Below are 12,900 nucleotides of genomic sequence, written 5' to 3' on the forward strand. Positions count from 1 at the left end.
TCCCTTGTTTTTCAGGAACCTGCTGGATAGAGACACTTTCTCCAAGTCTGATCCAAGTAAGGAAACAGACACACACACACACACACACACACACACACACACACACACACACACACACACACACACACACACACACACACACACACACACACACACGCACACGTCCAGTGGTTCTTAGAGGCCCAGTCATTTGTTTTAATGGAGAAACATCAGATGATGAAATGGGCGCTCCTCTGGTAACTATGATACTTTTATTCTTCTCACTTTGCAGAATGCGTCTGTGCTAAGTGTACAGGTGAATAGACTATGCTCAGAATCACACCTTGAAGATTGTATATCTTAAATGTTCCAGTTGACTTTGTAGTTTTATATCCATAACATTAGATTTTTAGCTGTTTGGAGAAACCTGCCACCAAAACAGAGTATTTAGTGTCTGTCCCTGAGAGACATAAACAGTCCTTCCTTCTGATTGGCTGACGTGAGTAATTCCTTGTTCATGCAGTTTACCAGTTGGTCCTTTGACCTGAAGAAATGGTTGAGATTGTACCAGTTCTGATCATGTCTGTAGGTGGCAGCTTTAGATCCTGTGTTTGCTCTGTACTTCACTGTACCAAGGCTTTGTTGTCCTTCCATTCCATTCCAGTTTCACTCCAAATTGTACAATATCTACGTTTGTCCACTGCTCAAAAAACGTCGTCATTTCTGCAGGCAGACTTCAGGTTACACAACTGTCGGGTTATTACCGACATAAAGACAAAACATGGCGGACATCCCTTCTATTTTTAGAGGAAATTACTATATTTTTATATAGCTTGTGACTTTAGCTTCATTTTTATAGCTTTTCTCATGATAAATACTCACTTTATTGTACAATTGTTGCAAATGCCATATTTCTTGTTCATGCCGTTACCCACTGAGCCAAGAGCCAAAACCCTTCAACAAGACATTGGTACGTCCGAAAAGTCCCTCCTATTTCCATATCTATGGACTTTACCTCAACCCCCTGGATGACGTCACAGGGTTGAGGAAAGGTGTTAGGAGGCTTCCTAAAGGAGTTAGTGAAAGGTGTTAGGAGGCTTCCTAAAGGAGTTAGTGAAAGGTGTTAGGAGGCTTCCTAAAGGAGTTAGTGAAAGGTGATCACGGTGGTGTGGCAGTTGGACCGCAGTTTCACCGAGTGACGTCATAATAATGCGACGGCGGCGCAAGTTAGTGACGTCCACCATGGTGGGGACAGAATTTCAAGTTTCAGAAAATGTACTACAAAGAGCACATTTGGATTTTAGATGATTTAAAGTTGTTCAAGACAGATTATTGCTTTGGTAACTTACATGATCTGCTCCGTTTTCCGACATCCTGAGTTTCCCTGAACGCTCGGATGAGCGGGTCCCTTTAAATGTTGTCGCCGCAAGGAATTGTGGGGCAGCATGAGCTGGTCTCCTTTGATAAAGGAAGCATCAGTGGTTCCGAGGCTAAAGGAGGTTCTAAAGGAAACAACGAGCCTCCTTTGCTTATTGAGAATTCAGACAGTCCTTATCATGGCCGCCACACAAAACACTTCCGGGATAAGGAAAGTCGATAGTTAAGGAGATAGGAGGGACAATTCAGACATACCCAGAATCTGTATACTTCCAGAGGACTTCATCAGGGAAGCCACAATGAAAGTTTTTTGTACTTCTTTCCTGGATATTGCATGGATGTTTGGTCTGGGTGCCATATGGACGTCAATGCAATGAAAAAATTAATAAATAGGATTCCACCAAGAACAAGACTATTTAGCCTTTATTTAGCCAGGAGAGCCACAATGAGATTAATAATGTATTTTACAAGTGTGTCCTGGAGAGCTGGGGGGGGGGCTGAGGGTCTTGCTCAAAGACCCCCAATGCATGTTTTTTGGACTGTGGGTCAAACCGGAGTACCTGGAGGAAATCCACACACACACTGGAAGATGCAAACAAAACAAAACAAACAAACGCAGAAAGGCCCAAGAGAGAGATCCAATCAGAACTACTCTTATTGTGGAACAAGTTTGGAAGACAGCCAATCAGAGTGAATCTTATGAGAGGTTGATCTATGCAAAAGCAACAGAGCCTTTCGTAAAACTGCAAAGTTTACACAGTTTACTGACCTTATTCAGCTCCGTCCACTTTCAATTCTCCGTTCTTCCGCATTTTGGCTTTACCAAAAATCATATTGTGGTGGACGGCAGCCCAATGTTTTTATCTGCTCTAGAAAGCTACCATAAAACATAGCAAACAATGCTGCTATCAGGATATTACAGTAGGATTGCATGAAAACTGAGCTGGGACGATCGGACAGCATCATGTTGCCTCATCCTTCCTTAATTTTGACCTGAGTGGACGACATGAGAACAGACTGTGGTAACAACTTCGTCCTGTCATTAGCGACTCACGGAGCAGTTATGATCCACTTTAAGAGTACTGAGGTGTACCAGTATCTACATAGTGCATAGGTTTTATATGGCGCTTTTCTGGACACTCTAAGGTGCTTTATATTGCATTATCCATTCACTCCGTACTTATTGGTGGTAAGTTACCTATGTAGCCACAGCTGCCCCGGGGTAGTTTGACGGAGGCGAGGCTGCCACTCTGTGCCATTGGCCCCTCCGACCACCGCCAACTAGGGCCGGGCAAAAAATCGATTTAATCGATCTAACGAATTTGTAGCTAAAATCAATTTTCATTGCGCAAATTCGAGACCCCCCCCCCCCCCCCCCCTCCCATTTTTCGCGTTCTGTTCTATCGATCCTTGTGGGTTTCTGTTGTTGCTGTTGCACTTTTGCTTACACCTGGGTTAAAAGCTTGAATCGTTTTTTTAATTCATTTTCTTTTATTGACGCAAATCCACCACCACCGCGAGCCTCCACTTCACAACAGTCCGAGACTGGGTCCAGTAGCTCGTCTTCCGATAGGGGAGCTCGGTGGAACAGACTGAACACGGGCAGTATTTTTGCTGCAAAAGCCAGTAGAAGTAGCAGCAGCTCCATTTCACTGCACATTTTAATGCAGCGAGCCTCCAGACGTCATTTGGACGGTCAATCTTCGAAAAAGACGGCTGAAAAAATAGCGCACACCTTGCTTCCCGAAAGCCGTCTAACTTATGTGTACAGTAGAAGTTGCATGTGTGCTGTGAACGCCTGCTCTGATTCACAGACACATCACAGTGAAGAACCCTCAAAATAAAAGCTGCTGCCGAATTCTCAGATCTGTTCCAGATTTGACTTCAGACCTCCACTAAGAGCTCTAATGACCCCAAACGGGTCCTGGAACGCAGGTTGACCAGCACGTTTGTAAGAAAGCAGTTTTACTTTTCTAAGTTAAGTTCTCGATTATCCTTCAAATTCAAAAATGTACCAAAATGTCAGTGACGTGAGACGAGGAAGTCCCTGCGTGGATGTGATGAGACCAGCTCCAGGACTTTAATGCGCTTCTCTTTGTTTTCACCCGTCATTCCTGCTTTGTTTTCTCTAACTAACTGTGACATCCCTGTCTCTTAAAAGTGTTCTAAAAATAACTAAACATGGAAGGAAAATACTTCTCAAGACATTTTTTCCTTCTTTTTTTTTTTTTAACCATCCACTTTGCGTACCACTTTCTACCAGCACCACCTGGCCCCATCCAATAGAAAATTCTTTACTGTGCGTGCGCGTGCGTGTGTTTACATAATTGATGAGCTCTTTGAATCGCGGATTGGAACTTTAAATGTCAGATGGCGGGAAAGGCGGACGAGCATCTTCTCTCAGTCCAACGTTCATTCAAGGAGGCACTTGTGCTGCGTCCATGTCTCTGCTCTGCTGACAGCAGTGGCCCCAGTCACACGGCATTAAACCGCCTCGGCAGACACACACACGCACGCACGCACGCACGCACGCACGCACGCACGCACGCACGCACGCACGCACGCACGCACGCACGCACGCACGCACACACATCCACGGCCTTGGGCAAGCTCACATACCATATTCATATTAGCTAATATGGCTGAACAGCAATCCAGCATATCTCTTTTGTGTGTGTGTGTGTGTGTGTGTGTGTGTGTGTGTGTGTGTGTGTGTGTGTGTGTGTGTGTGTGTGTGTGTGTGTGTGTGTGTGTGTGTGTGTGTGTGTGTGTGTGTGTGTGTGTGTGTGTGTGTGTGCTGTGTTGAGCCTCTGATGTTGTTCTCCTGGTGCATGGATGGTGAAGCACTTTGATCCGTTTGTTTCGGCAGATTGGAAAAGAGCATTAAGCAGTGTTTTCAGAGTTTGCACCATTTGCATTCCCCACGTGAGGAAGATTGCGGCGTCGGCGGCAGTTTTCAGTCCCCTGCACTCGCGATCGGCGCGATGAAGAGGAGTCGAATGATGATGATAATGCGTCGCTATGTGAAGACATGCGATTGATGTATCGCCTTCGCTTTCCCTCCTCCACAATGAAACACAGCGAGATCATATGTCATCCGAGGCGTCATGGCAGGATCGGGGGATGAGTGTACAGTGGATCAGCTGAGCCCCCAGCCCGCCACACGGCCTCCATAGCGCCGCACATCCAGCATCCAGAGCGACAGCCTGCCAAAGCACAGCAAGTCTGATCTCTTGCGCAGCCACACCAGACCCAGATAATTGGTGACATGTGTTCTCTGTGTTAACGCTTAAAACCAGCGTGAAGCTTTCAGGCTCGCCGGGACTTTTACGAAATGTTCGCAGCGATACCCCGGCTATAAAAAGAAATAAACACAAACCCAAACACATGACAAATTGTCAATCCCAGAAAGACTTTCCTCCACTGCCATCTCCATTTAATGACTCCATGATGAAGTCGCTCATGCGGCTTCATCAGCTGGTGGCAGCTCATATATTTACGCAGGCATAAATTTACAATTTATTAATGCTGCAGCTAGTGGTAATGCATGTCGCCTCCTTGGAAGGTGTTGCCATCTTAATTAGATGTCACAAGATAAGTTCAAATGTATTTCTCGCCGATCTCATACTGCCTAGTGTGTCTGATTACCCGTTTATAGATTTCTCTGTTTATTTCTCCAAATGATCGCCCCGCCGATGAGACCCCCGATTTGTAGTTTCTGGTGCTGCGTTTAAATTAATTCACATTTTCTCTTCTCAAAGTCTCTCTCCTAAAATATGGTTCTCTTTTTATCCATGAAAGTCAGCAGAAGTAATCCCACTACTATACAAACAGCTGGTTTGTTAAATTGTGACATTTTTAGTATTTGGCTGTAAAAAAAAGTCTGATCTGACAATTATTGATCTTTCTACTAAGGCTCCATTTACACAACAAGGAAACAAGTGAATCCATAAAAAGATCATGACAACGTGACAACGGCGCTCAGAGCCACCGCAACTGTCACTTTTTTTGAACTTTTCTTTGATGCTCACAATTCCCACCCGCAGAGACGGCCACAGTTTATGGAGCACTGTTACTGCACATGCGCACCTCTGCTGTGGTAAATGGTTCTTCTGCTCACGTGCGAGTAGCAGACATGGCTGCCTCTGTAGTGACGTGACCTCCAGTCCCTAATCTAGTTTTATAGTCCATCTCCAGCGAGATTCACTGCTAATAGCATCCAGTTCCTCATCTGTCCATACTAATGTTGGGTACACTCCATTGTGTTTAACGTTTATAGTGTATTGTTCTTTACATGTATGTGTGTGTGGTTTCTTTCCAACATGCTCTCTAGACCATTTTCAGTGTTTCTGTGGTTGCTGTGTAAACGTAAACCTTTCCTGAAATGAACAAGGTGTTGTCGTGTGAACGGGGCCGAACACGACGTTCATCCTTCTGAACATGGAGTCCCCAAATCCCCCCAGAACAACATCTATACCAGACTGCAGAGGAATGGAGCCCGATAACTTGTATATACACTGAGCAACAAGTGGTCAAAACATGTCTACAAGACGTCATTTCTATACATCCAGAAGACAAAAGAAAGTTTTTTAAACATCTTTCTTGGACGTTGTAGTTATGTCTTCTCTGGACTTTATATGGATGTCAATGAAAATACATTTAAATGACATCATTATTTGACATCCAGAAGACGTCCATAGAGGGGCCAGAATGAGGACAAGTCATCAGTCTACCACAGGACACACACAGACTCACACTTATGAGCAATTTAGCATCACCAATTAACCTCACATGAATGTTTTTGGAATGTGGGCGGAAACCAGAGTACCCAGAGGGTAGCTGGATTTGAACCCACGACAATCTAGCTGTGAGGCGAGAGTGCTAAACACTGCAGCACATGTCCATAACTATGTGGGCATGATATAATCCAAGGACAGTCATTAATTCATGATTTTGAACTTTGACTCAGAATGAGCCAATTGACAAAAAAGTGCTAGTAAACATTTACTGATGTACATAGGTGTAGTGACAAAATCAAAAAGTATAAAAGTGTGGAGTTTCTCAGGCTTCAAAGGTTCCCAGCTTGGCAACTAAAACCAAAAATAGTCATCTCACACACACACACACACACACACACACACACACACACACACACACACACACACACACACACACACACACACACACACACACACACACACACACACACACACACACACACACACACACACACACACACACACACACACACACACACACACACACACCTGTCTCTTTGAACCAATTCTGGGTGTCTTAGGTGTCCATGATTTTTATGTGTCATTTGTCAACTAGTTCTGGCTGTTCAATAGACGCCCAGATTACGGCCTGGATGGACGGACATGGTTTCAACTTGTCTTGGACGTCTATGGACGTTGCTTGCTCAGGGGGTCGCTTTAATGCTAATATTACTGCATTGATAAACTGACAGTCCGGTCTCCGGTCCCCTCAAGCAGCAGCTCATTTTACTGAAAAATTACAAGAAGTTTATATATATATATATATATATATATATATATATATATATATACTTGTCATCCCAGCTGTGCTCAGGTGGAACAGCTCCAGTGTGTGTTTGAAGGTGTTTTCCAAAGGAGAGTCACACTCAGGTCTGGGACAGTGATACAGGACAGGTCCACGTCTTAGGTCTTTCACCGACATGTAACCAACGCACATGTGTGTCTGTGTAAACCAGCAGACGAAATAGGAGAATGGAGGTAAAACAAATGGCATATAATGACCTTTTATGTTGGTATTGTATTGACATTATGTAAACATTTTCAGCAGTGTGTGTGTGTGTGTGTGTGTGTGTGTGTGTGTGTGTGTGTGTGTGTGCGTGCGTGCAGTAAAGGCTGCTGAAATGTAAATGAAATGTCACTTTAGTGCCAGCTGATTGCTTCACTCTGTTCTCTCTGTCATCTAAAAACACTGCAGGACTCTGGAGGAGGATGTTTGTATGTTAATCAAGAGGACTTTTGTACACACACACACACAAACACACACACACACACACAAACTGAAATATCATCATGCTGCGAGGCAGCATTCTTGTGACATTTAATAAGGGAGTTTTCCTCTGGTGGGGGTTCATGGGGGGGGGGTGACACACACTCAGCTGACTTGCTGTTCTCAGGTAAAATCCCTCCAATCACTCCAACCCTCTCACCTTCACTTCTCCTCCTCCTCAGTTTGCGTCCTGTACACTCAAGGAATCGCCAACAGGGAATGGAGAGAGGTGAGTACCTGTGTGTGTGTGTGTGTGTGTGTGTGTGTGTGTGTGTGTGTGTGTGTGTGTGTGTGTGTGTGTGTGTGTGTGTGTGTGTGTGTGTGTGTGTGGTGGGGGGGGGGGGGTATTTTTAAGATGCATAATAATTGAATAAGAAAAATGGAATGTATAACATTTCTCAAGGTTATCATGAGCTATTGTAATATATTGAATGGAAATATTTGAAACCAGAATTGTGCAATTTATGATCTGTGTCTTGCAGCCAGTAACCACACTTCACCGTCTCCTCTCTGCTATAGTTCGGCAGGACAGAAGTCATCGACAACACGCTGAATCCCGACTTCGTCCGCAAGTTCATACTGGATTACTTCTTCGAGGAGAGACAGAATCTACGCTTTGACCTGTGAGTTCACACTGTGTGTGTGTGTGTGTGTGTGTGTGTGTGTGTGTGTGTGTGTGTGTGTGTGTGTGTGTGTGTGTGTGTGTGTGTGTGTGTGTGTGTGTGTGTGTGTGTGTGTGTGTGTGTGTGTGTGTGTGTTCTCTGTGTTCTCTGTGTTCTCTGTGTTCTGTGCACAGTAAAGTTGAGACTGAAATATTCATGGTCTGAGACGAAGTAAAACTGTCTTCTTGCCCTTGTTGCCACACAGACCCACACAGAGTTTCCATTCATACAACACAATGAGAAACACGCCCAGATGGTCACAGTGAATCACATTCAACTCTGTATCTGCTGAAAAGACTCAAAGTTTATCCTCAACGTCATATGTTCATGGCAATCACCGCAGCTTCCAGGGTCACGTTTCTCTTCATTTATTTCAACACTATTGTTCTAATCTAGATCTAACTGGTATTGTATTGTGCTAAGTAGTGCATAGAAGCCCTTTAAACGCAATAAACGACCTCCTTTCCACAGCAGATGAAGAGGTCTGCTCAGTCTTAGTCCTTTTAGACTGAAGTGCAGCAGCGACACAGTTGATCATGTAATTTTAATTGACCGCCTTAAGCACAGTGCGGGTATGTCTGGGTCAGCACAGACTCAAACAGGACCCACGGGTCTGAGTGGAGACCCAGTCCACACAGTTTGATATGTCCATCCATCCATCCATCCATCCATCCATCCATCCATCCATCCATCGTCTATACCGCTTAATCCTGTTCAACTCAACTCAACTTTATTTGTAAAGCACTTTAAAACAACAACAGCTGAACCAAAGGGCTGTACATAAATAATGTTTATGGGTCACGGGGCACTGGAGCCAATCACAGCTCAGTATGGCCGAGGTCAGGATACACCCGGGGAGAGGGATCCAGTCCATCACAGAGCGAACACAGAGAGACAGACAACCGCACTAAGGCTGCAACTAACAATTATTTTACTAGTTGATTAATCTGTAGATTATTTTTACATTTATTCGATTAATTTTCTTTTTTTCAATAAACATTTTTGTTGAGCCTCTGTTTACTCAGGTACGTTATTAACATATGAATATGATGAAAAAGAAAAGCACAAGTGAATTGTGCATTTTATTTGAATATTTTATGTAAAACAGCTCAAAATGTATCTATTTTAAAAAAAATAGATAGAGAGTGCATTCTAATGCATTCTGGACTACTAAATACTACATTGTGATATGTAGATTTTGCTTCTTAACAGTAATATATTTCCTTTTCTCCTTGACATTTTTGCTGATGCATCGAATAGACTTTCTTGCTTTGTAAAATATTGTCTTTTTTCTTTTAAGGTAATAGCTTCTTTTCATTGGTGACGGTGTTCACTTGTACCTGTACCTGTACCTGACTCACCTCACTGCAAACTTCACTACATGAACTTTTTTATGCCCCCTGTAGTTTCATATTGCTTCTATCTGCACCCCTAAACTGAGCAACTGTTTCTGTTATCCTCGTATTAGTTTTTAATTGAATGTTAGATGCTTATTTGTTAACTGCAGCCCCCCTATAGCGAGGTCCCAAGACCTCAGTACGTCACAGTCACACATAAGCATTTTGGAATGCTTTGAAAGATGGATTGATGTATTGTTTGAAAATATAATTGTCTTTCCTAAGACTGTCATTTCAAGTAAACAAGCCCCAAAACACATTCCTTTTTTAAAAGGGACTAATGAAGCGTCTGCTTGTATTTGTTTACGTTTAAGTATGTTAATAAAATAGTCATTTTACTAAGTGCTCTATATTCACTAGCTGTTTAAAAGTACAGTCATTTTCCTAACTGTGGGCCTCTCTCAATCTAAAAAAGGCAAGATTGTTGTAATGTGGTTTATAAACGTACTGTATTTAAATTAATTTAACAATGGCTGAAACTGAAGAACAATAAAGAGCCACACCTAAGAATATTATCACCAGCCACCACTGCTATGAGGAAACCCCAGCACATCCAGGGAGAACATGCAAACCACTGCGCCACCATGCAGTCCAGCATCAATGTTGCCATGACAGAGGCTTATTGTGCGTCAGTACAACATCTGACAGCTGAAATTTTAAGTCTGACTGTGAACACAATTAGAGATTATCAGCCACCTGGTAGCAGCTCTGCACCTGATGAACAAACCACTGAGGTTCAGTGATTATCGCTTTATCACCGAGCTCACCAAGGCCTCCACTTTATCCACAAACCAATCCGTCACAGCCGCCACAGACAGTTTAGTTTGTTTTCGGAAAGCTGGCAGCTGCACTGGGAAATTATAGAAATTCATCCAGGTGTCATTTGTGATAGAGAAGAACATCATTTCTAATGAAGGGAAGGACAATTAAAGTATCTAATCACAGTAATGAAGTATGAAACCCCAACGAAACATTTGTCACCGTATATTACAAGATTATTTGATCCACCACTCCACTCCTTCCATCATCCATCCATCCATCCATCCATCCATCCATCCATCCATCCATTGTCCACCGCTTATCCGGGGCCGGGTCACGGGGGCAGCAGTCTCAGCAGGGATGCCCAGACTTCCCTCGCCCCAGACACTTCCTCCAGATCTTCCGGTGGGACCCCAATGCGTTCCCAGGCCAGCCGAGAGACATAGTCCCTCCAGCGTGTCCTCTGTCTGCCCCGAGGCCTCCTACCGGTGGAACATGCCCGGAACAGCTCCCTTGGGAGGCGTCCGGGGGGACATCCCAAACAGATGCCCGAGCCTCAGCTGGCTCCTCTGGATGTGGTTGAGCAGCGGCTCTACTCCGAGCTCCTCCCTGGTGACTGAGCTCCTCACCCTATCTCAACGGGTGCGCCCAGCCACCCTACGGAGGAAACTCATTTCAGCTGCTTGTATCCGGGATCTCCTTCTTTTGGTCATGACCCAAAGCTCATGACCATAGGTGAGGGTAGGAACGAAGATCGACTGGTAAATCGAGAGCCTCGCCTTTTGGCTTAGCTCATTCTTCACCACGACGGACCGATACAGCGACCGCATAACTGCAGATGCTGCACCGAACCGCCTGTCGATCTCACGTTCCATATTCCCCCCACTCGTGAACAAGACCTCGAGATACTTGAACTCCTCCACTTGGGACAAGAGCTCTCCACCGACCTGAAGGGGGCAAGCCACCTTTTTCTGGTTGAGAACCATGGCCTCGGATTTAGAGGTGCTGATCCTCATCCCAGTTGCTTCACACTCGGCCGCAAACCGCGCCAGTGCACGCTGAAGGTCCTGGTTTGATGGATCATTTGTTAAACATTTTTTGATCTCTGACGATCACCTGACCCTCCAACTGGACCTCTAACCTGATTCTGGAACCCACTGTCAGGCTCTGTTTACACGGCAATGAAACTGAGTATAACCCCAAAGCAGTCGTTACATTTGGGGGATCTATTAATGGCAGTGGTGCGAATGATGGGGATAAAAAACTGCTTTAATTTCTTTCTTTCAGGTCTAAAAGTTTTTTGTTTTTTTTTGACACACCCATGAAATTTAAAATCTTTGGTTTCACTTCTTACGTTCTCACAACATTCATTAATTAAATTGTTCAATATATAACTAAAAGTGGTGAAACATCAGCAGTTCTCACATAATATATAAGTGTGTGAGCGTGTAGTGTGTATGTCTGTCTGTGGGATAGGCATGGGTTGGGATTCATTCAGTTTTTTATTTCATTCGGTCATTTATTCTCCTATTGAACCATGCGTATTTAACCCTAATATATTGGTTGTAATATGAAATGGCACTGCAGAGTTTTTTATTTTTTTTATTTTTGGGGGGGGGGGGGGGGGGGGGGGGTGTTATACCCCCAAAAATATGTGAATCTGTGCCATTTTATCTCTGAACTTTAAATAAAAAACAGTTTGGGGAAAAACAAAGTTTCTTTCTATAGTTCAACCACATAAGCTGTGTTGTCTTCATTTTCAAGGTTAAAGACAATTTGCAGGCATATTTGTGTGTGTGTGTGTGTGTGTTTGTGTGTGTGTGTGTGTGTGTGTGTGTGTGTGTGTGTGTGTGTGTGTGTGTGTGTGTGTGTGTGTGTGTGTGTGCCTCACAGACCCAGAACCCCCCCCCATCATAAAAATCTGTCCAAAAACACGCACAGGCCCACATTTTGTCTGCTTTGCTTCTCAGGCTTTGTTTTTGCACTCATGTTGACCTGTGACACACACACACACACACACACACACACACACACACACACACACACACACACACACACACACAGCCCCCCTCAGCTCCTGTCCTGAGGTCTAGAATTCATCCACCACTGCAGCTCCCGGAGGCCTTTCATTACCTCCACCTCTCTTACTTCCCCATATGGGTTCAAATGGCTCCAGGACAATCACATACTGTTAGACTGAGCCTCCCACAGACCACCATCACATCCCCTCTTTTCAAACCACCCGGAGTCACTGCACACTGCTGGAAAACCCTCCTGACCCCCCCCCCCCCCCCTCCTCCTCCCAGACATGCACAGCGATCCACAGCTTCTTCTTTCTCTTCTTGGAAATCTCCCAACTGGATGGTTACTCTAATCAAGTGTGGCAACTTGGATCAGACCACAAAAAAGGAAGCGGATTATTCTAATCAGCCCCCACTAATGGTGCGTGTGCACTACCAGCCCACACACACAGGAAGCTGATCTGCTAACGACCAGGCAGGATGTTTACCAAGTCACACACGATACTGGAGGACTTTATGCTAATAGAAAGAATAAACAACACAAAATGTAACGTCTATACCTGAAACATGTTTTCATAGTTAAAAAAAGCAGCCCTCAGCAGAGACACGGGTGTTGCTGAGAGACTTTTATCCGCTGGCTTCATACAGAGCTTTTCTGTT

At 44.3% G+C, this 12,900-nt stretch overlaps 1 protein-coding gene across 1 annotated transcript in view; it reads left to right on the forward strand.

The window, feature by feature from the left end:
* Window positions 1-12,900, forward strand: part of LOC308116829 (copine-8-like) — a gene marked incomplete at its 3' end in the record, with an annotated part of 105,608 nt that overhangs the window by 29,695 nt on the left and 63,013 nt on the right. Inside the window, exons 2-4 of the mRNA XM_080475257.1 lie at window positions 16-56; window positions 7,584-7,630; window positions 7,921-8,024. Of these exons, the coding sequence (XP_080331383.1) occupies window positions 16-56; window positions 7,584-7,630; window positions 7,921-8,024 (192 nt within the window). The remainder of the gene's footprint in view (window positions 1-15; window positions 57-7,583; window positions 7,631-7,920; window positions 8,025-12,900) is intronic.

This window comes from Lipophrys pholis (genome assembly GCF_963383615.2).
Source record: "Lipophrys pholis genome assembly, chromosome: 11".
Taxonomy (NCBI): Eukaryota; Metazoa; Chordata; class Actinopteri; order Blenniiformes; family Blenniidae; genus Lipophrys; species Lipophrys pholis.